Source organism: Lineus longissimus, chromosome 2, assembly GCF_910592395.1.
Source record: "Lineus longissimus chromosome 2, tnLinLong1.2, whole genome shotgun sequence".
Taxonomy (NCBI): domain Eukaryota; kingdom Metazoa; phylum Nemertea; class Pilidiophora; order Heteronemertea; family Lineidae; genus Lineus; species Lineus longissimus.
This window is the reverse complement of record NC_088309.1, coordinates 27,809,987-27,837,708: the sequence shown is the minus strand read 5'-3', so window position 1 is coordinate 27,837,708 and position 27,722 is coordinate 27,809,987. Positions and strand designations below refer to the sequence as shown.

Here is a 27,722-nt window from a genome sequence, read left to right as displayed (position 1 = left end):
GCACAACCACGATAAACAAACAGAAACAAAGACCAAAACACTCACTGCGGACAATACTGAAAATGAAACTTTTATTTACTAGCAAAAACACAAAGTATCATTACAATGTCATAGAGTATATGATATATGAGGCTTTTTATTCATCATCTACAAATTAAAACTGCATCGGCTTGTTGAAAGTAAAGCTCAGGGAAACACCGAAAAATCTACACCTTAATCTTACCAAAATTTCTACAACTGCCCAAGTGCACTGAAACAGACCAAAAACATACATAATTACATCAATGATAGCTTCTTCTGATCTAACTTGGGACCCACATCAACATTGGAAACTTGGGCAAGTAAATTTGTCGAACTAATTTTGTTAGCTACAGCAGCTACTGTCATCAGATTGGTTGTGACATGGTCTCTACAGGGAGACATACAAGACATAATTTGCCTTCCCAAATCAAATAATTGCTGGATGTGAAATCAAACTGTTTTGTACTGCGCATAACGACTAAACTCTCATGTCCCTTGGAACATTGTCTCCCCCAATGATCTGTTCTAGAAGAGGCACAGTGAACAGGCAGTAAGGTTGTACCCGTCATCCAGAGGATAGGGAGATATTAGCTCAGTGCAAGGCATTCGATCATGATGTCGGCGACGGACGATGCATATGCTGCATGTCTCGAATTCAGGAGCATGAAAAGATATTAGCCCAGACCAAGGCAGTAAATCATGACTTGTTGTATGTAGTGAGAAAAATGGCCAGGTTATGTCCATCTTTAATAACTTCACCGAGATATTTTAGCTCACTCCAAGGCAGGCATGATGTTGGCCAGGTTGTGCACCTCTCATAGAGCGGCCCATCCTGAGATCAGGTTTTTGATACTCCTACCTTTGTTTGAAATATCGAGAGGCTGAGTATGTATATTTAAAACCACTGGTTATTTCAGGTTAAGAGGCCATGTAAAAAGTTTTAAAAAACAAAGAATTTGACTTTTTTTCAGAAGCATTTAATTCCAGCTAAAGAAGAATGCAAATTCCCATTGTTTACACAATGTTCATTTTATGTATTAAGCAAACATATCTACAGTTAATGCAGTAACACTCCAGAACCAATCTATATACATATAATTGACATCTTCAAAACTCACGTCTTCTTCAAAACAAGATAAAAACAAGGCTACTTGTACACAGGAATCAAATACAAAGATCCCATATGATAAGCTACTAACATTCTACATATCCATGAATTTGACCTGAGGGCCCTAAAGAAAGATCAGAGAAACAAACTTGGCAACAGATTTCATCAAACTAAACCAAGTTGGACCTGTCCACATTTGTGACCCACCATGGCAAAATAAGTCGCATGTCACACAGAAGATGAGCATAAAATGACACCAGAACATAATAGAAGAAATTGATGTGCTCAGATTTCACAAAAGGCAGACAATAGTGAAAGGAACAACCAGTCCGTCTCAACCTGTCAAGCTCAGAGCGACATGCAACTCATTTTGTCATGGCGAGTCACATTTCACTCTTAGCACATTACATCATCTGCAAAAAGTCCCATAAATACCTGACTTCTGTTTTTATAATCTATTGTTGAGACTACTGCACTTGGCAGAAACATTACAAAGCTGGTTCCCTAACTTGAGCAGCCTGTCATGCTTGATTGACATTGATTGACATTTGAGTTCATGTTGTCATTTCTAACACATCAATGTAAGAATGAACAAGTCATTTCCAGAGGTTGGTCCACATGGGATTCATGTCACTTTTCACCCTCTTGTTGTGTCATTTTTTAAGTCAATGAACTGTTTTCAATGACCCATATTGCCACAATGCATTGAAATCTACCCTGGAAACAGTTAACTATGGATATAGTGAATTTGGTCCCATGGGGATCACTGAACAAGGTTTTACTGCAATAAATGATAAATGCCCAGTGCCGCTCTTTTGGGGAATAATGAACTGTTGTTGAATAAGAATGTGTGTTATGAACATGAACAGTGAGAAATGACTATGGCTCCAACTGTAAAGTAGTATTTAGATAATGCTTATACAAACATAAAATAAATGCATTAATCGGCAAATAAACATGCTGCTGCCAAAAGAACATGGTGGCAGGAACTTTGCTTTTGTAAGGATCAGTTTGGATCACTGTGGTCTAAGGGTCCATTTTAAATGTAGGGACTACTACTTCATGCAGAAACACTCAAACAGAATCAGTTGATTTAATAAAGTAGGCTCAAAATCAGTAAATGTCAAGAGTATAATTTGACAAGAACCACATACAAGTTCTCAGATACCTAAGTGGCCAGCAACAAATCTCCTTTTCAATCAACAAAATGAGTTTTATTATGAATTCTTATCACTGTGACCCTGCACATGGATAACAAATATAACCTTGTCAACAACAAGTTGACCGAGAATTTGGAGGAAAACATAAAGCAGATGTTAACAGAGAAAGGCCAGCTTCTAAGTAAAAACGTTTAGAGTTCAAAACTAACAAAATGCTCACAAAAGAATTGTAACAACTTAAAAATCAAATGTGCCAAAGCTAACAAAAGTCAAAGAGTCTATGTATATTTACAGATTTTACTACTTCGACTCGGGCAATTGCTGTCAAGCAAGTAAAAGATTGAGAAAAATAAACTGTTGCTTTCATTGTAGAACCAAACCCACGAAACAGAGAAACAACAGAGCAGAGTAACTAATGCTACAGGCCGGCACTAACGAAGTATTCTCTGTTCATTAACATAGGGTGCATCAGGAAAGCATCAGAAAATGAAAACAAACGTTCTTCTAGAAACTGTACACGCATATCATATATGCACGTTTTCAGATGTACCAGTACCTCTCTCAGCTCAGGTTCCTCTACAACTGGAAATTGGGATGTTTCCCTCACGATTTTCACAGGCGTTTCATTAATTTTTATTATGATGCAAGTTATTGGCCTGGCTTTTTTAATTGACCACTGGATTCTGACCCTTACGCTTTACAGGTGCAACCTTCGTCAGTGCTGGTCCCAAATTATTTTGAGGCACTCCTCCTGTACCATCACTTGCACAATGCCACAGATGAACACTGCCATTACCATAAATACAAACAATCGAATTCAATTCGATAAATGGATGACAACTATTCCCGAAGACATCATGGCAGTTCAAAGACTTTGAAAAGTTGCAGGTTATTTACACACGTTTACAACAATACACCCATATCATAAGACCACACCACCATTTTTAGAAAAGTATACAGTTCATCTCAATATGCACAACAGTCAAGTGGGTTACTACAATTAGTACAAAAGTTACATCATTGTTTTGTGAGATAGTTTATAAATATATTTGATCAACTAACGGGCTTAACTCTTGGTATAAAAATTCAAATTTTGTTGAGTGGGAAATGTTTTTTTGACATATATTCGCTTGTCACTTGCATAGCTCCAAAAATTCTTGAGGTGGTCACAACTGGTTTTATGAGAAAGTCGCACTTGAAGTGACAGCATCTAAAGTGCAGAAATTCATTCTTGGCAGAGTCAAAAAACAAATTTAAAACATAAAACCTGTGTCAATACCAAGTTATAATTAACTAACCTTTCCAAGCAATGTGTTACAAGCAGCCTTCAACTGGCTATTTATCCATAGCACACAAAAACCAAAAAGTATGTACATGTACAATCAGACTTCAAAAATGGCCAACCTACATGTACATTATAATTTTACAAATTAAAAAGTCAAAATTATAACCGCAAAAGAATTGTACACATATATGATAACAGCAATCAACATGGAGAGTGTAATCTATAACATGATCAGTCAGCACAATTCAAAACAGATTCAACCACTAGACTCTTTGAATGGTTTGGACAATTCAAAATACATACAAGTGTATGGAAAAATGAGAAAATGTTCAAACACAGGAACAATACTAAGTGGAGGGGGCGGGTACAATATTGTACGTATCTGAAGAGTGTCCGTCTTCACTTCAAGTCCAGCAGCTAACCATCTCCCTTCGCATCACACACAGACATCCTGGTCAATGAAAAACCCTACATTATGCAGCCTCGAGCCACCTGACCACACCACGATTCACAAGTTCCCGGTTGATGAATGCCACCTGCAGGAAAAGAGAGGAAACAGACATTTAGAATTATAATCTATGACAATGGTCAACTTCTCCAATGGACATGCCTCAAGGCAATCATAGTACATCTCACCCTTCTTCATTCAACCGAACTATTTTCATTCAGAAATTCAATATTTCAAGACAGAAACAGGATATGGGTGGATTAAAACAAACAACATCTTTAATCCACCTGATTATTGGATACACCCTTTCCTCAATGATTCACCACCACATTGTATACAAACAGGTAACGAGGCACCCTAGATCACATGGACAATGTACACAGGTGACAGCAAGTAAACATTCCATCAATTGACAGATTTGCATCCATAATGGATTCAAGTCTGCTTCAAGAGGCCGATACAGCTGTGCGCAATGTACCTTGCTCTACTTGGCATTTCCATAACAGTTGCTGCTTTTGTACACATCTGTACATCCAGGGTTACAAGAGAACTGTTACAGTCTGTTTGTTACTTACATTTTGACAAAATGTCGAAGAACATATTAATTCCTTGCGTCTACATGTTAGATGACTTCTACCGCAGTTTATTGCAAATATTTGTTATTCTACTGCAACAGCTCTGTTGACTGCAAATGAGCACATTTCGTTGCTGACCAGAAACACAACCAAGGGAACATGACAACTGAAGCTATGATTTAACCAATGGGCAGACACTTTCCAATCACATTGGTCATGTTCAATACCTTGCACGTCGCACCAATAGAAAGCTCTCGTGTGTGGATCAAATGGTATCCTAACTACACGATCTAATCCAATGAAACTTCAAATTTTCGTGATCGGAATACTCAGCTACAATATAACACTAACTGTCACCACAGAGGGAGTTTGACGGAAATGACAGAGGAAATGGATCTGAGGTGAAAAACTTTGGGTGTTCCAAGTTCAATGCATATGCAGATGCGCTAATAGTAAAAGCAGGCAGGAGGGTAATGACTGGATGGCCAATGAAGTAGATTTTTTGAAAAGTGAGATTTTTGGGTAAAATGCATAATTTGAATTTTCCAAACAATGGTCTAATAGATTCTAAGTTGACAATCATTTCTCAGTTGCATGGACCATACATGTAAGTCCAGTAGGATGGAAATAACCCCCCCGCCCCCATTTTCAATGTAGAAGCTATGAATCAATGATTGATGAGTTGTATGAATGAAATGATAGAGATGAGATGATTGAAGAACAGCCCAGCACAACAGAAACACCAACTCTCACTTACATGACTGTCACTGACAGGCACACCTATCTGAAACAGCAGCAAGCACAATCAGTTTACACAACGACGATAACAGAACCTCCCTTTGTGGTCACCCAGGAGGAGGAAGTCTCTGTCAAGGACACATTAACAGCATGGTTTGAGCCTTGTCATTTCCATTTTAGTATTGTCCGAGCTGCAATATGGCCTTGTCTCCATAAAACCAACAGTTTTCAATTCTAAGACTAGAGTGTCGTAATAGACATTCTACTGATATTTACAAATCAAATGTATCACACACATATCTACATGCGTAATCAAGTAAATGTTCGCTTAGAAAGATGCTTTTGCATAAGTGAATCATGGATCTTTTACACTCTTCTCTGACAATGCTGCACCATGTTAGATAAAAGGTTCCCAACTTAAACCAAAAGCTGTGCGAACTCAGTTATCTCAGGTAAAACATGTAAAAATGAGGGAAAAACAGGAAGAAAGGAATTTAATAAAAACATCAAACATTCAAACAGGAAAACTGGTGATATCGTGCTAACCAAATATTGTCTAGCAAGCATCCTCAGTCAGACATTTCAAAGCCGACTGCACAAGACCACTGCAGGGGAGCGATGAAACAACGAGGCATTGACCTCATGAATCATCACTGCTTATACATCCTCCATTCACAACAGGCTGTGCATGCTTTAACTTCTTCATTTGAGGGACTGATGGGGCATAAGGCAACAATACTTCCCTGATAAAAGAGGAACTATGAGTGGAAGGAGCCAAGTGGAGTTTGAATAAGAACACTTACGCTGTCCCGGTCCATTCTGTACATGTTCACAAATGGAATTCCCGATTCCTCGTCATACGTTACTATTTCGACCTGCAGTAAGTGACCTTGTGTCAACTCCTCGAGAATAGCGGCAGACTCTATCGAGAACACCTCTTCATCTGAAATGTATAGAAATAAAATGTTCTTGAACGATGGAGAAAATAAGACAATACTACCCTTTTAAGTATTTAAAAAACAACACAAAATCCCATAGATGTTCCCACTTCACCACTGCCATTGCCACATGCTGAGAATGTGATAAGGAACAGAATAGTGAGCTTAGAATAAACTTATAGAACTTACCTGCTAGAGGAGCAATGTTAGCCATGTAGCACTCAGTAGCTTGGAACGGCAGTGTCATGAAGTCACTTCTGATCTGTCGAAGATCAGCTATAGTCACCCGTGAATATCCGCCATAGTCCAAGAACTTGATATCACATTCTGATTCGTCTTCTGTCACCGTCATGACCTGGGCTCGATACCAACCATCCATGATTGGGGCAGCACATATCACTCCACCTGGAACAAGAAAACTGCAGCTAGATACACCAAGATAGAAGCAGCCTCATTGAAAGTACAATTGTACAATTTTAAAATTCAAATTTTAAAATATTGATGAAATGTCATTTGAAATCGATGTAAATATTACCTTCAACTGGTTTTGGCAGTGGTGGAACAGTGAGGTCTTGGGTGTAGCACGTATTCATGTACTGGTTCAACCTTTCGAGTGAGGGAAAAGAAGGATGGGTTGGCTGTTGGAGAAAGACATGACTCACATCCACCATACTAGACACAATCGCATCGCTCGACACTCCGGCAGGCAACTTCAGCTGGAATGGAATATTCACCATTAATGTTTTGTTTTGCATCAGATCATCTCAAGATGAAAATGCAAGGCAGCCTAATTCTTAACCGATCATATTGAAATGTTTCTCCAAATCACAACATGCACGTGCAAAACAGATGTTCATTTTTTATCTCTAATTTTAAGTGGAAACACAGTTCTGGGAAGACCAAGCATAAAACCCACAAAAAGTTCACACAGTTCTTTTTTTTACATATAGAAGAAGCTTGATGACTCATGATAATAAACCCTTAAGCTCTGAAAATCATCTTTTCTGGTATTATTTGACTTTACCTGCATGAGGTCAGGAGAGAGAACTGGACTCTGCGCTGGGGGATGTTGGGTATCAATCTGGTCATAGTTGATTTTAGGGAAACGATCTGAAGGAAATCGCTTCTTGATTATTTCCAAAGCAAGTTGAATTTCTGTCTCAGTGCCTGAAATGAGAGGAGAAACCAATGAGTCACACATCCCACACAAAAGGTCACAGACGTCGACGACAGGAGATGTGAAAACTATCAATTCTTACAGATTCTCTTCCTCTGCACGCATAACCACATCTCTACAAAGTGCAACAAGAGTAATTGTCTGTAATTGACAGTAAAGATTAATCGAACCTGTCATGTAACTCATCCATCTCATCTTCTACATTACGTACCTTCCAGGCAACAGACCTGTGCATCCTTGGTGAATGGCTGTCGCAGCAATGTAATTTGTGCTCCAGAACGGTCTTTAATTTCATTGATATTCCTGCCATGTTTTCCAACCATACGGCCACAGAGTTCACTTGGAAATGCAAACTGGTAGGTGATGTGAGTCTCGCCATTCATCTGAAGATTGATCAGATGGTTCTCAGCAACGCTGGCACCTTTACCACTGTCATTAGACACCTGCAATGAAAGTACACAGTCCAACATATGTATATGAAAATAGAATAGGAATCATAGATCCATACAAAATTGAACTTTGAAGATAAGTATTACATCGTACTCCTTACAACAAAGTAGAATAGTAATACAATAAAACATGGGCATGACACTCAGCAAGGTTAGGTTCCAGTTGTTATCAACATGATTTTCAGTAATCCTCATGAGGACAAATGACATGTACATGACAGCGTGTTTTTTTTACCAACGAAAATAGTCACATTAGCCTCAGGAATGAATTCATACCTCACTAGCCTCGGACACCGAGTCAGAATTATTCAAATGTTCATTAGGACTGTCGGCAGGCATTGGACGTCTTGGACTGAGTGGTATACTGTCCGGTCTTTCCGGTGCTGGTTTTACAAGTGAACTGTCCACTTTATCAACGTAATTGTGCACATCCTCAAGACCGCTGTCAACTCTTTTTCTGTCCGACAATACACCTGCTGTTTTGCTTCCCTTCTCTTGTGGTGATGACCCAGGTTCAGCACCATTCAAAGAAGTAGGGCATTCACAATGTCCATCACTACTCTCTGCTTCCATGGCTGATACAGGAGCACAGGTTTCATGTTCAGACACTACCTCAGGCTTATCTTCTGAACTGTCCTGATAACAATGTAATGCACTGAGATTAGTAGCAGTCATTGGGGCAGACTGAATGTCATTCACATATGATGGAGCTATGGAAAATTCATTGCTTTGTGCTTCGGCACACAGGATCTCTTCCTCGACGAAAGGGACTGTTTCTATGTCAACTGCTTTTGAGGCCAGGATAATAGGTTCCTCAACATGGTTTAGATCCATTCCTGAAGATGTCATAGCAACATCCTGCAAGCTGTCTACTTTGTCTTGTTTAGAAAGAACTGACTCTACTTTCTGCACATGAGACTTTTTAGGGTCCATTGTCGATCGCTTGTCTGGTTCTGGTTTTTTTCTTGTCCAGAAGAAAATAAACCCAATAACGGCAACAGCTGTGGGTATAGCACAAGCCACAACGGCTCGAACACTCATCCCCATTTTCTAATTGTTGTCTCTGCGCCTAGTTGGCAGTGTTGGGAAAATCTCCTTTCTTATCTGAAAATAGAGTGACCTTATTTCAATGCATATGAAACGAAAGGAAAAGTGGTGTACTGTCTCTTTCAGTTCAAGCAGTTGCATATTTACTCCTATCACATTAATACACCAATACATGCTTCATGTACTGAATGTATACAGTGTACCTGTGCAGGCTACATTGGCATGTACATGATGTAGTGCGCACCAGCACAATGTTTTGAAAATTTTCAATATGGTGGATTTTCCAAAACAAGGAAATTTTCAGAAACCTTTTTTGATTAGTGGGAAGCTTACCAGAGCTTGAAAACTCCTATTATCGACGATCTTTATAAACAGAACTTTACTGCACACGTAGACAACTATGTAATCGTATTTTGTAGCACCGTAAATGAGATTTTACGCGCACAAATTGCACAACACGTGGAAATCACATCGCCATCAAGCATGGGCACCTGCTCTCGCGGTAACTTCCGTGAAAGTTCGAGACTTAGGACTACTTTCTTAATTTAATTGGATAAATTTATGCGCAATTTCAAGATACGTTCCTTGTAGATAAGATGAAATTAAGATATACATACTCACAGTAAATCGCAGCTTCCATATTTTTGTGACACTGATTTACTTGATCACTAGTCGAAACCGTGTTGTAATTACGAGTTCTTAGGCGCACTATATGTGTAGCTGTATGCATATAATTAAAGCGAAAGTTGAAAGGCCAGACCAAAACAAACCCTGAATGAACACTGCAGATGATGAAAGGATGAGGCAACATTGTCACTCGGAATAAATTTCCTTTTGTGATCGAAAAATACTAAAATGGATTGATATAATCGACAATCCAGATAGTACACGTCATAAACGAAGCGTGTACAGTCAAATATTGGGACTTTACTGATTGATATTGAGTTTGAAGGGACGTTTTGAGAGGCCTCCACTCTCAAAAATCCAAAAATAGGAAGATGGCGCAGTTGTTCAGATGAATCAGACAGATTCGCATACAATTATTTTCTATCCACTGGCTTCTCCACTCGACGGTTCGTCATGGAAACCATCGGGGAGTATGAGTACAGCAAAAAGGACCTCATTGGTCATGGGGCCTTTGCTGTTGTCTTCAAGGGAAGACTAAAAAAGGTAAGAAGACCTTCTATAGTTTCAGCAAATTCAGGACAAAGCTAGTTCATTCATGGTGTACACAGTGCATGAATGCACTAGACACTACAAAGCATGTGAACCTGTGCTGATGCTGGTGATGAGATTTGGCATCGGATGTTTTGTGGTGGATGAGAATGGAGACGTGAATATCCCCATTTATACAATTTTGGGGAAATTGTAGGCTACTTGGACTGAAGTAACATCAGACTTGACGCCACGCCAGAAGAACCACATTGACATTGCGCTGTGACCAAGGTCTGAGGCCGATCATCAGGCCTCAAACTACCTCGAGGCACAGATCTGGGTCATTCTTAAACACCATGACGTATTAAATGGTGATTATAGGCATGAGCCATGACAGACATGCGATGTCTTCTGACAATACATTACTTGTATTAATGTAAGACTAAGGGCCAGCTCGTCAGATTGCCCTATGCTGCGCAGTCGTCATAATAGGGCTGATCATTTTCATTCACCAGTGTGGCCAACACCATAACTCGTCTTATATGATATGTTTAATTGTATAGATACCCTGATCTGCTAATGAACAGAATTGTTTCAAATCATTTTTCAGAGTCATGAAAGTGTGGTGGCAATCAAGAGCATCACGAAGAAGAACTTGGCTAAATCACAGAATCTTCTCAGCAAGGAAATCAAAATCTTAAAGGTGAGTAGGCCTTATGTAATGCCACTAATGGGAGCATGAATTACAAGGTTCAATTAAATTACTGGATTTAAAACAAGACAAGAGAATCTGCATGCTCACGAAATCCTGAGAAGCTTCAAACCAAAACTAGTCACTTAAAATAAAGTAGTTTTCTCTGTTAATGAATTTACCACTTTATTCAAGGTAAATTCATACATGTACAATGTTGTGGTTCCAAAGGACAGAGGTTTACTTGTAAAAAAACATTGGTTTTTACTGAAAAAGATGTGTAATAAATTATATAACTTCATTCTTTTGTCATACTTTTCCAGGAGCTGTCTGATCTTCACCATGAAAATGTGGTTGCTTTGCTTGATTGTAAGGTAGGTAAAAGGAAATCTGATTCCAGCTAATGCTTGAAAATGGGATGTGCATGGTGCCTTTCAAACAAACTGACCACCTGAAAGAATTCTGACGACGATGTCAAAAACTACTACAGAAAAGAATCTGTATTTTAATGATTCTAAGTACTGAACTGTATTCTGTAGTGTATGTTCGTGTAACATGCTCGATTTGTTTGGCATACCACAATTTGTAGATGATGAAATTCTCACCGAAGAAATAACAACGCCCAATTGCCAGGGCTATGACCCAAATAATGTTGTCTACTCAGGTCTTGTTGGTTAGCAGTGACCATCTAAGTGAATGTGATAATTCATTATAGCTGTGAGTGCCTTTGTTAAATCATTTGGTCCTGTGCCAGTATAAAACTTAAAAGTTTCCCCCAGCACAATAGTGATTGCATGCTTAGTATGCATGACATGCAACACTATGCAAGGCCTAGCATGTGTTACTGTTTACATCCAGGTGACTGGCGAGTGATTATGTTGTGATTGGCTGAGCCACTTAATGGAACGCCCAAGCTTGTATGTGATTGGCTCACCTTGTAGTACATAAGTACTGGAGGATTTGGGTCAGATTTGTTATGACTTTTCTGGGCTTGCTGCCAGTAGCTTTTAAGCTTTTGTGTGTTGCTAAAGGAAACTTATAACTTGCTTATGAAATAAAAGTGAAATCGTTTATTTGAGTTGTGAAAAACAGCCTGAATGAAAATATTTGCCACTCTTTGCAGTCTGATTTACCTCAAGAAAATGCACATGAAAGTAGTAAATTAAAAGAAAAAATAAATTCTGTACTTATAGACACTCTTGTATTTTGGCCCTTGGAGACAACTTCTGTTGCCCTCAGGGATAACTTCTGTTTTTGCCCTCAGGCTCGGACTGAGCGACAACTATATTTTTGCCCTTAGAAATGACTTCTATTTTGGCCCGTAGAGACAATATGTTAGACTTTCGAGATGGCACACAGCATGAAAAGTTCAACACTTTGGAATTTTGCCACCTCATTTATGTTATATACGTATCCATGGCCTACTTCATGGTCATAATAGTAGGTCTTAGTCATGTGTGTCACTCAGGTCACTCCTGGTGCAATCAGTGTCAGTGTCCAATATTTTTTTGAGAACTGGAATCTGAAATTTTGTTTCAACTTCTGCTGGTTTAGAAATCAATGTATTGATCAGCATGAATACCTAAAAATAGTAAATCATCTGTGGTACCTTTGAGATGAGACTCTCCTATTAGTCGTTGTTAAGAATATGTTCTTTACAAATCATGTAACAAAAGTATGTACTTAATACCTTACATAGTAGACCTGGACATGGTCCTCTGAAAATACAGCATGTCTTCTGAGTCGCATCTTCACCAGATTGTTGCTCTTTCTTGTTGTAGGAAACGACTCATCATGTGTACTTGGTCATGGAGGTAAGTTGATAATATTCAGACTGATTCATCATTTGATGCTTCTGAATACTGAATACAGTTTCATTCCCAATCTTTTCATGCAAACATGTTAAAACCTAACAATGTTGAGTGGTATTATTTCCAATCGGTTGTGAAATATGTGTCTTGGCCATCATGGCTCAATACAGACTTGTCGTTGATTTTGTGGGTTAGAGGATAATCGTGTCCAAACATGGCAATTATACTTCTGCATGCATCCAGATGGGTGATCTCAATTCACCAAATTATCATTATTTGGACAATTGGATGAAGCATGTTCTTCATATTGCAGTTCGTAATGTGTGTGTAATGATTGTTGGTTTTGATGCCAAGGAACCACTTTCTGTCCTACTAATTGTCATATGGAATTTTCAATACAAAAATGTTGCAAACAAACAATATGCTGGTATGACAACTCAAGTGCTGCAACAATTTTCAAAGCAGTTGATCTCAAATAGGACGTGTATGCTTTGTAGTGCGAATTTCATGTAACAAAATGTTGCTGTTGAAGAGCAGTTCGACTGGTCCATTGAGGTCATTTTGGGCACTCATTTGGGACATCAAGTTGGTGTTTCTTGTAAAGAGTGTGACATGTGGAGGAGGTGTCTGTTTACAAGGCCATAGCACTACGGACACTTCACTGCTGCCATTCTGGCCTCCACAACCAAGTGTACCGTGTGGGTCAGTGATGTGAATTTGATGTCCAAAATGGTGTCTTTCAGTGAAGACATCATCTGCTCTGCCTCCATGCGTGGCGTACCCGGTTGAAAGTCCCTGTTGACACTCTCACTTTATTTCAGTATTGCAATGGAGGGGATCTTGCCGATTACCTGCAAGGTACAAACTGTTTTTAGTTTTTATTGTTCAATTAAAACCGTCTCCTAACACAAGAACAAATTGCTTGCCTGCTACAACATGACAGAAGTCCTATATTATGTGACCTGCCCACTTCATGGGTAATTTGCTAGTTTTACTCAGGTGAACAAAGCTTTTGTGCCTCCTTTGATGTACATGTATTCTTGGCTTAAATTACGTCAGACTTGCCTATAAATCAATTCTAGATGAACATCAATAAGGTGAACTTGATAATTCAAAAGTTCTCTTTAATGGATAACTTGCTGTTTTATGCTCTGTCTGTGTATCAATCATTGATTGATTGAAACGAAGTGTTCGAATAAAGCTATTTTCTTCCCGTTTTCAGCAAAAGGAACTTTGAGTGAAGACACCATCACCAGTTTTCTCAAACAAATTGGTGAGTTTCTTGGAGTGACTCATTCACATTATGGACCTTGATTATGGATTGTACTTTTCAAAGTATAGTTTCGTGAATGAATGGGGTATTTGTGCATTAGACCTACCCTCTTGTGGAGACAAAGATTTTGGTCCCAGATAGGTTGTCTCTTCACAATTTGACCTTTGTAATCAAGAGACCTCTTACCTAGGACTGCATTTAGCAGTCCCAACGGTGTCCTTAAAGAGAGGTTGTACTGCACATGTATTTGATTATACTCTCTGAAGCTTTACTAGCTGAATGACCAATTCTATTTTCAGCTGGTGCGATGAGAGCGTTGAATGCTAAAGGAATAGTACATCGCGATCTGAAACCACAGAACTTGTTATTGTGCCATGCTGGTAAACCTAGTCCCCAACCTTCAGATATCAGAATCAAAATCGGTAAGACCACTCAATGTCTCGTGATTTCTGATCAGTGCTATCAGTGATCTAGGCATGCCTTGTTCTGGCCTTAATGAGACTTGTTATGAAAGAGGTGAACCTGTGTGGTGAATTTATGGTCACAAGCTTGTGTAGTGGTATGTAACTGTAATCACTGATCAAAAACTGATTAAGTAATATTAAACAATGGTGTCGGGCCTATTGTGGTTGTGTGCAAGGACACAGCTGACCTTTGTCATACATGTCCAATAAGTACCTACCAAATGATCAGTTATCAAAGTAGTCATTATTATTGATCATTTCACATTATAAATGATGTCATAACACCTATATGTGGACATTAGACATGCATGGTTCCACTTGTGTTTGTACCATTCCTAACAGACCAGATTATGTTGCTATTATGTCTGTTTCAAGTCATTATTGCACATTATTACACCTTGCCACACGATCAGTTGACTCCTTGCATGATAATGTGCTGTCAAGTGTTATGCAACATAAGTAACCCTTACTGGCCCTTACTTTGCTTCCATGATATCTGCCGTCCCACCTATAAATAAAACTTTTTTTTCAGCCGACTTTGGCTTTGCCAGGTTTCTTCAAGACGGAGTGATGGCTGCCACTCTCTGTGGATCACCAATGTATATGGTAAGGCATTGAATGTGACTTGAACAACAGAAATAACCAAATGATAAAGAGCGGCAACATCAGAATAGTTAGCGGCATACCTGCAATGAAAACCTCTTTCCCTAAAAAGATAGTACATCAACTACTTTGATATTCTGTTGTGACGTGATATAAGTGAGAAATGAGGTGACAAAAACGTCTGTTTTCAACCTAATCCTTTCATGCTGCAGGCTCCCGAGGTGATCATGTCTCTACAGTACGATGCCAAGGCTGATCTGTGGAGTATTGGCACAATTGTGTTCCAGTGTCTGACGGGGAAAGCACCATTCCAGGCTCAAACACCTCAGCAGTTGAAACAGTTCTATGAGAAACATGCCAATCTTGCTCCGAAGTGAGTAGCAATCTCTCTTCAAAGACTTCTGTGTGACAACTTCAGCAGCAAGTTCCCAAATCTTAAGCTGATTGGAAAATTTAGTAATTTACAAAACTGCCTTTTTGTGTATACAAGTGTCTTTGTTAATGGTTACGTGGCATTGTTATCCTTGGCATTTAGGCACAGAAGTGATGCAATACTGAATGATGACAGAATGAGATTGTTTTGACCCTATATATGTTGTCATGTGTGTGTGAACCCTTTGACCTTTACTGTTGAACTTTCCCTCTTCAGTATTCCTCCCGGGACCTCGCCAGAACTGAAAGATCTGCTCTTGAAGATGTTGAAAAGAAATGCCAGAGATAGGATCGAATTTGGTAAGTTTATTTTCTACCTGTAATCTGAAGAGTCACCAGTGTTGGTGGTTACTATAATAATCAGCTCATTGCTGTAATAATCTATGGTGTCCTGCAACCAGGTCCCTTCTTAACAGATTGTTTATCACATTGTAACAACAAAATCTTCCAAGCATATTTTGACAGTCATTTATTTATTTTTTCAGCTGATTTATGTACAAATGTAAATTACTTTTTCAGAGGACTTTTTCATGCATCCATTTCTGACACAAGGCAGGGAGAAGAAATGTAAGTGCAGATACCAAGATACCATTGTGTTTGAAAGAGACCTGACTGATCGTTCCGGTTGGGAGAAGTCTCCGGGAAATTGCCTCAGTTGTAATAAGTGCTTACTAGGGGTTGCTGCACCGAGAGCAGGTTAGCTACTTGTTGTGTATTCCTTTGCCAAGCGTCGCAGCCACAGTTCAAATAAGTGTAACAAGTTGAATCAGACCAACAGGAATACTGCAGACCGTCTGTTGAATTATCTATCCCACTTGTTTCAGCTGCACCAATGGCTGTGCCTCGTCGTCGAGCAAGTTCTAGTTCAGCATCAGATTCACCGAGCGTCAAGACAGTGAGTGCATCGCCCCTTTCTGGGTTTATGCCGGCTACACCTCCAGTAAGTAGGACTTATAATCACCAGCAATCTCTTCCTCGCTGAGCATCATTCTTAGTACCAGTTTCATCTTTCCACTCATCTACCACCTAACCCACCATTACCGGTGATTGCCCTGCTACCGGTGTCAGAAGTGTGTTTACAATGACAAAATGGCTGCTGGTCATTGTACAACAGTACCCTTAGTTCTTTAGACAAAGTGTAATTCAAACTCTCACACTCCAGTAATGGTTGAATTTGCTCTGCATGTTTGTGATACGGTCCACTCTACGGGCATGTGGTCTGGAAATTAAACACTCATGTTGACCTCATGTGAAGTGTTTGTTGGCCAGTGTACACCTACATGTAAGTACAGGTTACTTGGTCATCTTGGTCTCAATTTTTCACTTGGTGCTGCCAGATCTGTCTCTCTGAAACTGCAACTTTCAAAAGCATGTCAAATACTACAGGGTGGCTGCTTAACTCTTTACAGAGCCCAGGAATACAGCGAGTTAAACAGAAAGATTATGAAGGCTCTCCGCATGAATTAGCTGGATTTGTAAAAATAGTCAACAAAGATCTAGATAATAATAACCCAAGAAGCTGTAGCCCGTCGGAGGTAAGGATTCACTGTTGTTCAGTTGATGCAGTTGTGTTACTATGCTTGCAGTTACAGTTTTCTCTGTTCAGAAAGTTTCTCAGGTTTATCTAATTGTTGACCCTTCTGGGAACGAAGTACATGGTGACATCTGGTGTTTTCAATAGGAAAGTATTGATTTACTGTCTTGATAGTGATAACTTCTGATAAGACTTTGACTGTGTTTGCTTAGACAACTTGATGTTGAAAATGGAAACACTCGTGGCTGTCAGTGGTCAGAACACCTGAGTTTTGTGATGTGGAGGTCTTATTTGTCCTAAATACTGGTGCTGATGTGGCCAGAATATCTGACTCAATACTTCAGAAAAACGGGCCTCCTGACCTTGCTTGCGACTGTCCTATTTGCTAATGTCTCTCCTCTCAGAACGAATGGCTTGGACCTTATTTGCACTATAAACTACTGATGATAAACTACTGCATTGCCTTGTAAAAGAATATTGCACAGAGGTAGTCTTTGCACAGAGGTAGTCTTCGCACAGAGGTAGTCTTTGCACAGAGGTAGTCTTCGCACAGAGGAAGTCTGTCAAAGCTAGTAAACGCAGTGTTCTGTTATCATCCATCCATCCTTTCTTTACATAGTAGTGCTCACCTTCCAAAGTCTCCTGATTTTTGGTTTGCATATGCATTGGTCAGCGCTGAGAGTGGCAGGTGAACCTTTACAGGAATCCCCGAATAATTTGGTTGACGGGATGTGTCGGATATCGATCAGCATGACCCCTGAATCTTCTAATAACTTGTGTGTTGTCTCTTAAAGTAACATCATTGGTCTTCAGAGAAACATTTTCATTTCAAGTATGCAGTTATATGATGGACTTTACTCAAGTTCTATAAAAGGCTTTATTGTCAAGAATTCATCAAATTCATTGATTGTGTCCTGGTTATGTATAAATTACCTGGTTTTTTTCAGGACTTTGTCATGGTGCCAGAACACTTGTCCGGAGAGAACTCAGGTAAGATGGTTTTGCAGTTGTTGTTTTATGCTTTCATGTCAACATCACTCCTACAAAGGAAGGCAGTGGCTAGTTTTATCATTAGATGAGCATCTTGGATATGAACACCACATAGATATGAATATTTGTTTAACAACTTCTTAATCTATTCCAGATGAGAATGCCACATCTCACCGAAGTAGAGCCTCGAATGAATACGGCCACCCAACGTCACTCAACGCCGACCAATGTCAACGAAACAACAATGGAAACTTTCAGGAAATGAGTCCTAACCGCCCGTCAACGCTGCCAGTGCCTAGTCCCACATCCTCCCCAGCCTCTCAGGCTATTCCTGTACCAACGCAGGTCAAAGCTTACGAACAATTACAGAAAAACTCTCCAACTAGTCCATACAGGTGTGACCAATCATCCCCACATGTGAGTCTCTAAATTTATTTCAGTCATATTGAACAGGAGTGACACGCTTCTCCTTTGCCTTGTTCTAGAAACACCTGCCACAAGGTCTATGATTAAGGTGCTAATTCTTTATCCAAAGCCTTGTTCATCTCCATAGGTGTTGAAGTGTCATATGTTATGATCTTTCTAACGGATGCATTATCACTATCATTTTCAGTTGATGCCCCGTTCACAAGGCATGGCAATACCCAACAAGAGGAATTCTGTAGGAAGTTCTGGGCCAGATATCGGGTCATTGTCACCACCCTCAGGTAAGAAGATTACATTTGCAATGGATTGACAACAATACGTTTTTAATGGAAAGATTTATGAAGAAGGGCATCCATTCAGTCAAGTGAGATGCTGCTAGATGGCCTAACGAGCAAATCCATTGAAAGCCTGCTAGTGCTATTGCTACCATTTGCTCTATTCACCTGTTGATGTTTTAATTGCTCTTATCTTTCTGTCTTTCCCTTCCAGTTCAGTTCATGATTGGTACCCCTCCGAGTACAACATGGAAGAGAAGCAGTGTGAGTGGAGGCACACCTCCCCCGACCAGGAACGCCAGCAATACACCCCCGAATAATAACGAATCAACCAACAGGTTTGCTGGTGAGTATGAATGGGGCAGATCTATCTTTCCACTACCTATCCACTCTATTTAGATCTATTCCCTTTCTCTCTACACCATTTATTTGATAGTACCCGTAGTTAAGTTTCCAGGGAGGTTGGTTTGGGACCTCATGTTTGAGAACTCATAAATGACCCAGAAAGTAAGGAGATATAAAAAAGAACAAGAATGATGTGGACTAAAAATTGTTAAATTTAAAACCTGCTTTGAGAAAGACCTTAAAAAAGCTTTCCTTCGTAAATGCACTCTAATGCCACTTGTTAATCTGTTTAGGATGACAATGTGAAATGTACGGTTTTGACTGAGTATGCTCAATTCCAAATTTTAATCACTTTCTCAGAAGCTTTCCTCAAAAAGTAGAAACTAAACTCAGATTCTCTAACACAGGAATCTCTCCACCCCCTTATGGCGGAAATCTGCCGACCATCCATGGATCTCCTACCAAGAAATTCATGATCAACATCGGTGGTTATCCCTCCCATAGCAGTCATCATGATCCTAACAGTCCATCCTTACCACTGAATCCACCGTTTGGCACAACCAAGCATAAAACATGTCCTGACATGGCTAGTCTGTGGGAAGAAGGTTAGTTCACTTCAAAATCAAACTTATAATTTTTGGCTTTTTGTTCAGCAGGTCGGCAGAGAAGAATACTACGATCAGGTACAAAGCTTTTTAGCACAGATGCACTGCATGACCATCCTTCAATAGATGAATTCTACAGAGAAGGGGGTGGTGGTTTCTTTCAAATGAATGAATTCATTGTTCAGGCAGAACTTCCCAAGAGAAAAAGTAGAGCTATGTGATCTGACCAATAGGCACAGGTTGATCTGAGCTAACACACTTCACATCTTTCCCTCTATCCCTTTCTGTGTAAAACACTCATGCTCACTTCTTATGGACCTGGTGCACCACTACCTCTGCGGTAATAAGTTTTTCCAAATTATGTCTAGTGTGGCCACTTTAACTTGTGTGTGAAATGTGGCTTCCTGCTTTAAAGTTAGAAAAAAGTGTAGGAGATTGTTGATTGCAGACTGATTAGTAGCTTATAGCAGATTTGATGATAAAAATATATGTACATTGTGTAGACAGATCGGATTTCATCAGAAAAATGATTGTTTAGTTTATAATTGTACTTGAAATGTGGATTGTGTAGTTGAGTGACACTTGACCAGGGCCCGGTTGTTCAAAAGCACAAAAGTCAGGTTATCTCTAACGGTTACGTTAAGTATCCTTATGGACGTTATCTCTTTCAGTTGATCCCATTATAATTTTCATGTTAAGGCTTAACGGCACCGTTAAAGCTAACCTGATTTTGAACAACCCAGCCCTGGTTTGTTAGGTAACGTATGGGCTGATAAAGAGTTCCTGGTCAAATGTTAAAAACACAATTCTCAGACCTGATAAGGGCTTTCAAGATCTGACCAAAACAATGCGCATTTGTTTTTTATGTGAAAGTTTTCCTGATAATTGTAAGACATGATTAAATGCGTCGTCATTTCAATGGTAGACTGCTGCAATTACTTCTCCATCTATAAAAACCAGTATGTCTGATCTTGGGTGAGCTTGCCTTCAGGGTACCGATAATCTCTTTGAACCTGTTGATTTGGAAGAGGACGTCCTCAAGGAAAAATGCCTTCTAGTTATTCCAATGCTCTGTAATTCAGACACAATGCCCAATCATTCCTTACTTCATCTTGCAGAAGAGAATCAGGTTGCCCCGTACTATCTTCATCGAGACCGAGCAGTCACCAATCCAGACTTTGCGACATCACCTAACAGTGGGAGAGCTATCTTGGGCGACCGGGAACAGTTACTGAGGGCAGCATTTGGTGGTGGAGGAGTGGCCACTTCACCTCCTAACTCGGGTTTCTACGGCGGCATGGCTACGAGTCCAATGTACGAGCAGCAGCATGGGATGCCGTTCAGCGTGACATCACCAAAACATGGCAAGGAAAATATGAACATGAATAGACAAGTGGGGAGGCGCAGGAGCCTTAGTGCCATTGAGCCATCATCTCCTCATAGGAACTATGCTAGGTCTCCACCTAACATGGAAGGCCCTGTGATATTCGTGGCACCTGAGCTGGCTGAGGAAACCCTCATGGATGTAAGTAATGCATTCACAGGCTTCTCAACTGTTTTCTACAACCACAAACTTTGTAAAATGGGTCTGATTTCTTTGCATCTTCCGCTTCTCTTTGTTGTCCCTAGATGGTATTGCTGAAGTGTTGACATCAGAATTAGAACTTTCTGTAAGGTTAGCAACACCAATTTATATCGTCTTTCTTACCAAGCGTATCTCTTTCAGCGTGAACATAATGAAACCATCTCCAAGTTGAATTTTGTTGTGGCTCTGGTGGAGTGCATCATAGAGCTGGCACAGACGAGGAGTACACCACTCAATGACTCCATCATCTCACCAAATAAACAAGTAAGTCGGTTGTGCTGTTCAGAGGAGTAATTCAGCCTCAGCACAATGTGTGGTTCAATAGGAGGTAGCCATGCGGTCTCTCTGTACCCTTCTTTATTGGTACGAAAGTCCTGCTGAACCTTGTTGCACTGTCTTAGTGACAAGGTTAGGCATGCAGTTACAAACTAACTAAATGCAGTTGTCTGTGAAAAAAACAACTTTCTTTGAAGGGCCTGTTATGTTACATATGTAAAAGCATTTACTTTTATGTGTGTTGTTGGAGTTCTCATCAATGTTATTGGCTTTTTCAGAACGACACGTTCACCCTTGACCATATATCGTTCATCAGTGAAGGCCAGCGACGCCTGGAGCAGTTGGTGTTGTACGTGCGAGCGTTACAGATGTTATCATCATCGATACAGCTTGCTCAGAATGAAATCAGAATGAGAAGGTTACAGCCGTCATCTGCTGTCAAACAAGGTGAGATACCTCCTCCCTTCCCTCCATTTTTGGCAACATTGGTGTGGCATCTTGTGGGAGAGAGCAGGTAGAAGATAGTGAGGAGAGCACTATCATTCTTCTCTCCCAGTCGAGAGGTCAGGCCTAGGGCCTAAGGTCATCAGCATGATGGGTTGCAATCCAGTAGCAAAGGGGATGTTGATTATACAAACTTCAGCAAATGTCGCTATCTATCCGTCAAATTAAAGAAGATTAAAACCTCAACCTTGTCATTTCTGAAAACAAGTAATATCTGATATTGGTTATTGTTCCAGTCCTGAAGGAGATGAACAGCTTGTACCACCAGTGCCTGAGTGTTTGTAAACATTTACATAGGAAGGGCATACCACCAGTGTCCGGCCTGAATCCTGAAACCACCACCATCACAGCAGAGAAGTTGATTTATAGCTATGCCATAGAAATGGTAGGTACCATGCATGCAGAGTCAGTTTCGGTAACCTGGCAGATGGTCACTGCCGAGGCTAGGTGGTGTGGGGTGCAGGTTGGTGACGAGTGATCCCGATGCAGATTTATCAAGTCACTTTTGACACTTTGCTATTTGAATGAGACATTAGCCTGATCCCTGGATCTGGTGTCTGTGTCAGGGCTGGTGAAGGACTGATGGACAGTGTCTTGCAGTGGTCTGCTCGACATCCTTAAACTTGAACTTGTTCTTATTCCTGAAACGTATCATTTCATTCAATAGAAATTGCTCTTGTTATCTTTCAGTGTCAGACAGCAGCACTCGATGAACTGTTTGGTAACCCCCGTGAGTGCTTCAGACGTTATCAGAATGCCCAGATTCTGTTGCACAGCTTAGCACAGCAGGCACAGACCAAAAAAGACAGGGTCTTACTTGAAAAATGTAAGTAGAACAACCGGTATTAATGTTCATCGAAGGCCTTAAAAAGTCTAGAAAACCAACTAAATGTTAAGCAATTTAAAGGAACTCGCCTCTCTGAAAGTCAAGGAACATCATGGCTGTCTCTTACTTCTTCGCTAATGGATCAATTGTGATTTTGTTACACCAAGGACATGAGGTTGAGTAAATGCATCAAAGCTACCTTGAAATAGGTGTGAATTATCCACAATTTGTTGAGGGAGAAGCTAAGGACATTTTCTGTGTATACATTTGCTTTATTCATTTACTTGTATTACATTCACAGATAAAGAATCAGTTGAGCAGAGGCTTTTCAACCTCCAGGGACAGGGTGTAGTGTACATGTACGAAGCCTCCTGATATCATAGGCCAGACATGAACATTGTCGTTCAGGTATCAGACTGGATTATCGTGAATAGGCACGTTAAGGAGACAGACTTGAATAAGATGGAAACACTGCCATTGACTATGGACTAGGATCTCCTGCGAACACTTCAACATGATAATTGAGACGCTGCAGATAGGATATATCACAAGGTCTTTGGTGTGTTTTCTTGGTCACTTGGACTAGAGTCGGTACACACTTGAAGAAAAATACGGGTTACTCTGCAAGTGAGGCCATGATGGGAAGAGCGACTGTCAATGATGTGTTCAGGTTGTTAAGTGAATATATTTTATCACATATGTGGATCTCTATCTTCATATTGCATGTATTGTGACTCACCCTCACAGGATCTTCAGTACACTGTTTCTCATACAAGTGATTTTCTCCTGGGCCGAGGTCTGACAAAGGCTAGACATTGTGGTCTTCAAAAATACTGGGAAAAGAGCATTGCCAATCCCAGTGCGATCTCGAATACAGTGCAATTTGAGGAGATATTCTGTCTGATATGTTGGAGTTGTGATTCTGAGTAAGTGATCTTGGTTTGTCGGCATCTAAGTAGCTGGAAATTCAGTGCAAGATTCCATCAAATTTTGTTGGTGCAGATGGATTTGCACGATCTTTTATTGACGATGTATCAGTGGAGAGCGCTGTGCTTCATTTTTCTCCTCCTTTGAGGCGAGACAGCATGTTGGGGACTACCATGCACAGGGAATTGGCTCCAGATTCAATTAATTTGACATAGATATAAGTTAAGATTCTACAACTTATAAGTAGTCATTTAATGTGGAAAAAAAATTCGTCTAAAAAATAGATCGTAGTAAAAAGCATAGATTAGATTCACAATGTCATAATATTCTCTTGTAAATTACATGTACCATCCTGTACATTCAATCATATCGTCAATACTTAATTCATGTGTGGAAGTAAATTATATCATATTTTGAACATCTCTTGAAAGTACAGCAATATTATGACGACAGTTCGTTCAATCATGACACTAGCCTTTGTAAGCTGTAGCTGATCAGTATTCGTTCTATAGACATGTATATGTGGTGTAATGGGAAGGTTTGAGGTTTTGCCATTGTCATCATAATCAAAGTACAAACTATATAATTGCAAGTGTATAGATTCAGTTTCTCAGTGTGTTCCAAATTATGACAGTGCTACTCGTGTACAATATCAAATACTTAGTGATTTCTGGCTAGAAGTTCATTGTTACATGTACAATAAGTTGTTGAGTACATAATTCTGAAAATTATTTTGGGGAGGGAAAAATGGCTTGACATAGATGTTTAGACTGTCAATGCGAGCATGTTTCTGTCTCGGTAAATACAATTTTCTTTGGGGTTTCAAAACAGAGATGATTTAAATATTCTGTATAAGGTGGATAAAATGCAGACTTCCACTGTTTTGGTCTTTGGCGTACGCGTGTATTATGTGTGCTTTGTAAGTATTTGTGCTTAGATCAGCTGCTTTATTCAAACAGTGTTTTCTCCTTTTTATTTTCAACTCAAGCGATATATAGACATTTGATTAGTAATGACAAATTCACCACTTGTTGGCAGCAACAGGTGGTGTCTATGAACACAGGGTAGTATGTTGGAGGAGCAAACTTCAAGTCTGCGAGCCGGTGCATGGTCACCATGGTTTTCATTAGCTTTGTTTTTAAATCAAATGTGCACAGACATTGTAAGAATTGAGTATTCTATGATTGTGTTTTAATAATGTTGTAAGATTATGCTGTGTCTATTGTAGTATGAGATTTCGTCGATGTATTGATTGTAAATAGTTTGTATAAAAGGAGCGGATTAAGTGCAATATATCCTGGTGGTATTCGAGTCCTTAATTTCTCCTTCACTCATTGAAGTAATTGGAGTGGCTGTTGACGTAGCACTCAATGCTGGCAATATTGTGCTACAGAGAATGCGCCAGGTATTACTATTATCATTATTATAATCACCTGTGTGTTGTCCTGGTTTTCTAATCAAACTTCTGTTGTTGTTTGTAGAGTTGATATTTCATGATCGTCTCCGAAAAATGTTTTGAATATCATATAGTACGTGACCTCCCATTGATTTCATAAGGAAGGGATCAACCAGGTACACGTATCGAACCAAGAATTTATCAATTCTTGCTAGTACCTACACTAATTACCGGTAGTCATATTCAAATTGTTATCAATCTGTGCACTTTCTTGTTGTATTTACAATCACTTGTACATTGTAGGTCTCTTACAAGCACTGTGTACGGGCTGTCGTAAGCAAACCCTGTTCTTACCGACTGGCAGAGCATTTCAGTGGCCCAAGTCTTTGTTGTATTGGGTGGACAACTGCAAGTTTTAAGTTTCCAAGAATATGGCCAATGGGTTCTACTTCCAGGCGGTATAGCCATGGTTGTTTGTACAGTGATAAGGAATCTTAGGTAAGAGTTGCGACATTCTGAGAAGGACTTCAGGTCTTGAGGTTTGTACTGCAGATGAGCCTACCTGTACATTTCAATGTTCATTCTCGGTATTCCTCAGACGTCATTTCAAAATGAACCAACTCCAGAGGGGTTCCTCTCTGAGAAATGCTATTGTTTTGTCACTTTATAAGATTTGACTATGAAGTAGCCTTAAAATAGATATGAAAACCCATGTGATTATATTACCTACCCTTGCATGTAATGGCTGGAGTACACTTCACAAGATTTAACGGTAATCTGGTGCCATCAATTCCAGTTGATCTTGCTGAAATGTTGTATTATAACTCTGTGTAATGCCATACTGTTTCATGGGTGATGTAATAAATGTTTACGTACGATAAGTGGGGGTTGGACAACATCCATTGTTGTTATGTACATAATTGTTGGGTATTGAATGCTAAACAGTTGTGAATGTTTTAATATATGTACTGGTATTGTGATGGTTCTTGTCAACCAAGTATGAGTGTGTCCAGCCAACCTGATTGTATATTATGTAAATAGTTATTTATTAAATCATCAATAAAATGTTTTCTGATGACCGAACATTACATCGTATCTTGAGTATTCTTGTTATATTATTCAATTTCTCAGTATTGTCTTGGTCTTAATCCTGTAAGGCTGTATGCTGGAGCCATCAACCAAGATCAAGCTATGATGCAGCAGCAGCTTCAGTTCAGAACGCAACTGGTACTGTCTTCTTGCAGATTGTGGAAATTTGACTTCACAATCCTGTGCAACACCCATCATAAACTGCTCAGTGATACTTTCAGAACAGTTGGTTTAGGGGCGTAATCACCTCGATTATAGCGTGCAATAAGTACACGGTTGCCCAAGATCTGACAATACAGCTCGACCCTGCTACAGAGAAGACAGTCATAATCAGTGTATGTCTTCAATATTCAGATTGAGTCTTGTGTGTTTGAAAGATTCTTGTGTTTATTGATTGGCAACTGTCTCTCCCACCTTCCCGATCAATTTATTGTGTTGTAGCCTGACTATCATTGTCACAATTAGGTTATAACCTGGTGTGCCTGAGGGTGAGACACCTCAATGTGACCACAGAGAAGACAGTTCACAGCTTTGCTGCCACAGAGACAATGTTGACTCCTGGCCTATCTGGGGGTGAGACACCTCGACGTGACCACAGAGAAGACAGTTCACAGCTTTGCTGCCACAGAGACAATGTTGACTCCTGGCCTATCTGAGGGTGAGACACCTCGACGTGACCACAGAGGAGACAGTTCACAGCTTTGCTGCCACAGAGACAATGTTGACTCCTGGCCTATCTGAGGGTGAGACACATCGACGTGACCACAGAGAAGACAGTTCACAGCTTTGCTGCCACAGAGACAATGTTGACTCCTGGCCTATCTGGGGGTTAGACACCTCGACGTGACCACAGAGAAGACAGTTCACAGCCTTGCTGCCACAGAGAAAATGTTGACACCTGGCCTATCTGAGGGTGAGACACCTTGACGTGACCACAGAGAAGACAGTTCACAGCCTTGCTGCCACAGAGACAATGTTGACTCCTGGCCTATCTGAGGGTGAGACACCTTGACGTGACCACAAAGAAGACAGTTCACAGCCTTGCTGCCACAGAGACAATGTTGACTCCTGGCCTATCTGAGGGTGAGACACATCGACGTGACCACAGAGAAGACAGTTCACAGCTTTGCTGCCACAGAGACAATGTTGACTCCTGGCCTATCTGAGGGTGAGACACCTCGATGTGACCACAGAGGAGACAGTTCACAGCCTTGCTGCCACAGAGACAATGTTGACTCCTGGCCTATCTGAGGGTGAGACACCTCGACGTGACCACAGAGGAGACAGTTCACAGCCTTGCTGCCACAGAGACAATGTTGACTCCTGGCCTATCTTGGGGTGAGACACCTCGACGTGACCACAGAGAAGACAGTTCACAGCCTTGCTGCCACAGAGACAATGTTGACTCCTGGCCTATCTGAGGGTGAGACACCTCGACGTGACCACAGAGAAGACAGTTTACAGCCTTGCTGCCACAGAGACAATGTTGACTCCTTGCCTATCTGAGGGTGAGCAACACCTGGGTGAGATTAGTTGGACAATCACCTCAATGGAGTGTGAGCCTTTATT

At 40.2% G+C, this 27,722-nt stretch overlaps 2 protein-coding genes across 7 annotated transcripts; one reads left to right on the top strand and one right to left on the bottom strand.

The window, feature by feature from the left end:
* Window positions 1-45: 45 nt before the first annotated feature.
* On the bottom strand, window positions 46-9,437 carry LOC135483357 (A-kinase anchor protein 1, mitochondrial-like). Of its 2 annotated transcripts, XM_064764188.1 has the most exons (9): window positions 9,280-9,437; window positions 8,176-9,003; window positions 7,662-7,893; window positions 7,298-7,440; window positions 6,809-6,989; window positions 6,463-6,678; window positions 6,139-6,278; window positions 5,355-5,381; window positions 46-4,110 (listed from the first exon to the last, which is right to left on the bottom strand). In XM_064764188.1, exons 2-9 carry the CDS (start codon window positions 8,944-8,946, stop codon window positions 4,048-4,050), a joined length of 1,773 nt encoding a protein of 590 aa, XP_064620258.1. In that variant the 5' UTR covers window positions 8,947-9,003; window positions 9,280-9,437; the 3' UTR covers window positions 46-4,047. The 2 variants fall into 2 exon arrangements, with proteins under 2 accessions (XP_064620258.1, XP_064620259.1); XM_064764189.1 differs by lacking the exon at window positions 5,355-5,381.
* Window positions 9,438-9,725: 288 nt separating this feature from the next.
* On the top strand, window positions 9,726-26,159 carry LOC135483354 (serine/threonine-protein kinase ULK2-like). 5 transcript variants are annotated; one of them, XM_064764182.1, is made up of 24 exons: window positions 9,726-10,116; window positions 10,712-10,804; window positions 11,116-11,166; window positions 12,574-12,606; window positions 13,425-13,461; window positions 13,826-13,876; window positions 14,176-14,298; window positions 14,873-14,946; window positions 15,156-15,316; window positions 15,593-15,675; window positions 15,895-15,942; window positions 16,200-16,315; window positions 16,785-16,910; window positions 17,857-17,899; window positions 18,054-18,316; window positions 18,513-18,606; window positions 18,815-18,946; window positions 19,602-19,628; window positions 20,669-21,075; window positions 21,277-21,399; window positions 21,690-21,858; window positions 22,152-22,300; window positions 22,606-22,741; window positions 23,043-26,159. In XM_064764182.1, exons 1-24 carry the CDS (start codon window positions 10,027-10,029, stop codon window positions 23,114-23,116), a joined length of 2,703 nt encoding a protein of 900 aa, XP_064620252.1. In that variant the 5' UTR covers window positions 9,726-10,026; the 3' UTR covers window positions 23,117-26,159. The 5 variants fall into 5 exon arrangements, with proteins under 5 accessions (XP_064620252.1, XP_064620251.1, XP_064620249.1 ...); XM_064764181.1 differs by having other exon boundaries at window positions 19,599-19,628; XM_064764179.1 differs by lacking the exon at window positions 19,602-19,628 and adding an exon at window positions 19,353-19,550.
* The last annotated feature ends 1,563 nt before the right edge of the window (window positions 26,160-27,722 follow it).

Bases quoted from the DNA above. Each gene is read 5' to 3' on its own strand.
- LOC135483354 (XM_064764179.1), top strand. From the start codon at position 10,027: ATGGAAACCATCGGGGAGTATGAGTACAGCAAAAAGGACCTCATTGGT. The intron at 14,299-14,872 runs GTAAGACCACTC...CTTTTTTTTCAG, and splicing joins AGATATCAGAATCAAAATCG to CCGACTTTGGCTTTGCCAGG. The intron at 22,742-23,042 runs GTAAGTAGAACA...TTACATTCACAG, and splicing joins CAGGGTCTTACTTGAAAAAT to ATAAAGAATCAGTTGAGCAG.
- LOC135483357 (XM_064764188.1), bottom strand. From the start codon at position 8,946: ATGGGGATGAGTGTTCGAGCCGTTGTGGCTTGTGCTATACCCACAGCT. The intron at 7,441-7,661 runs GTACGTAATGTA...CTCTCATTTCAG, and splicing joins ACAGGTCTGTTGCCTGGAAG to GCACTGAGACAGAAATTCAA. The intron at 6,679-6,808 runs GTAATATTTACA...TTCTTGTTCCAG, and splicing joins ACTGCCAAAACCAGTTGAAG to GTGGAGTGATATGTGCTGCC.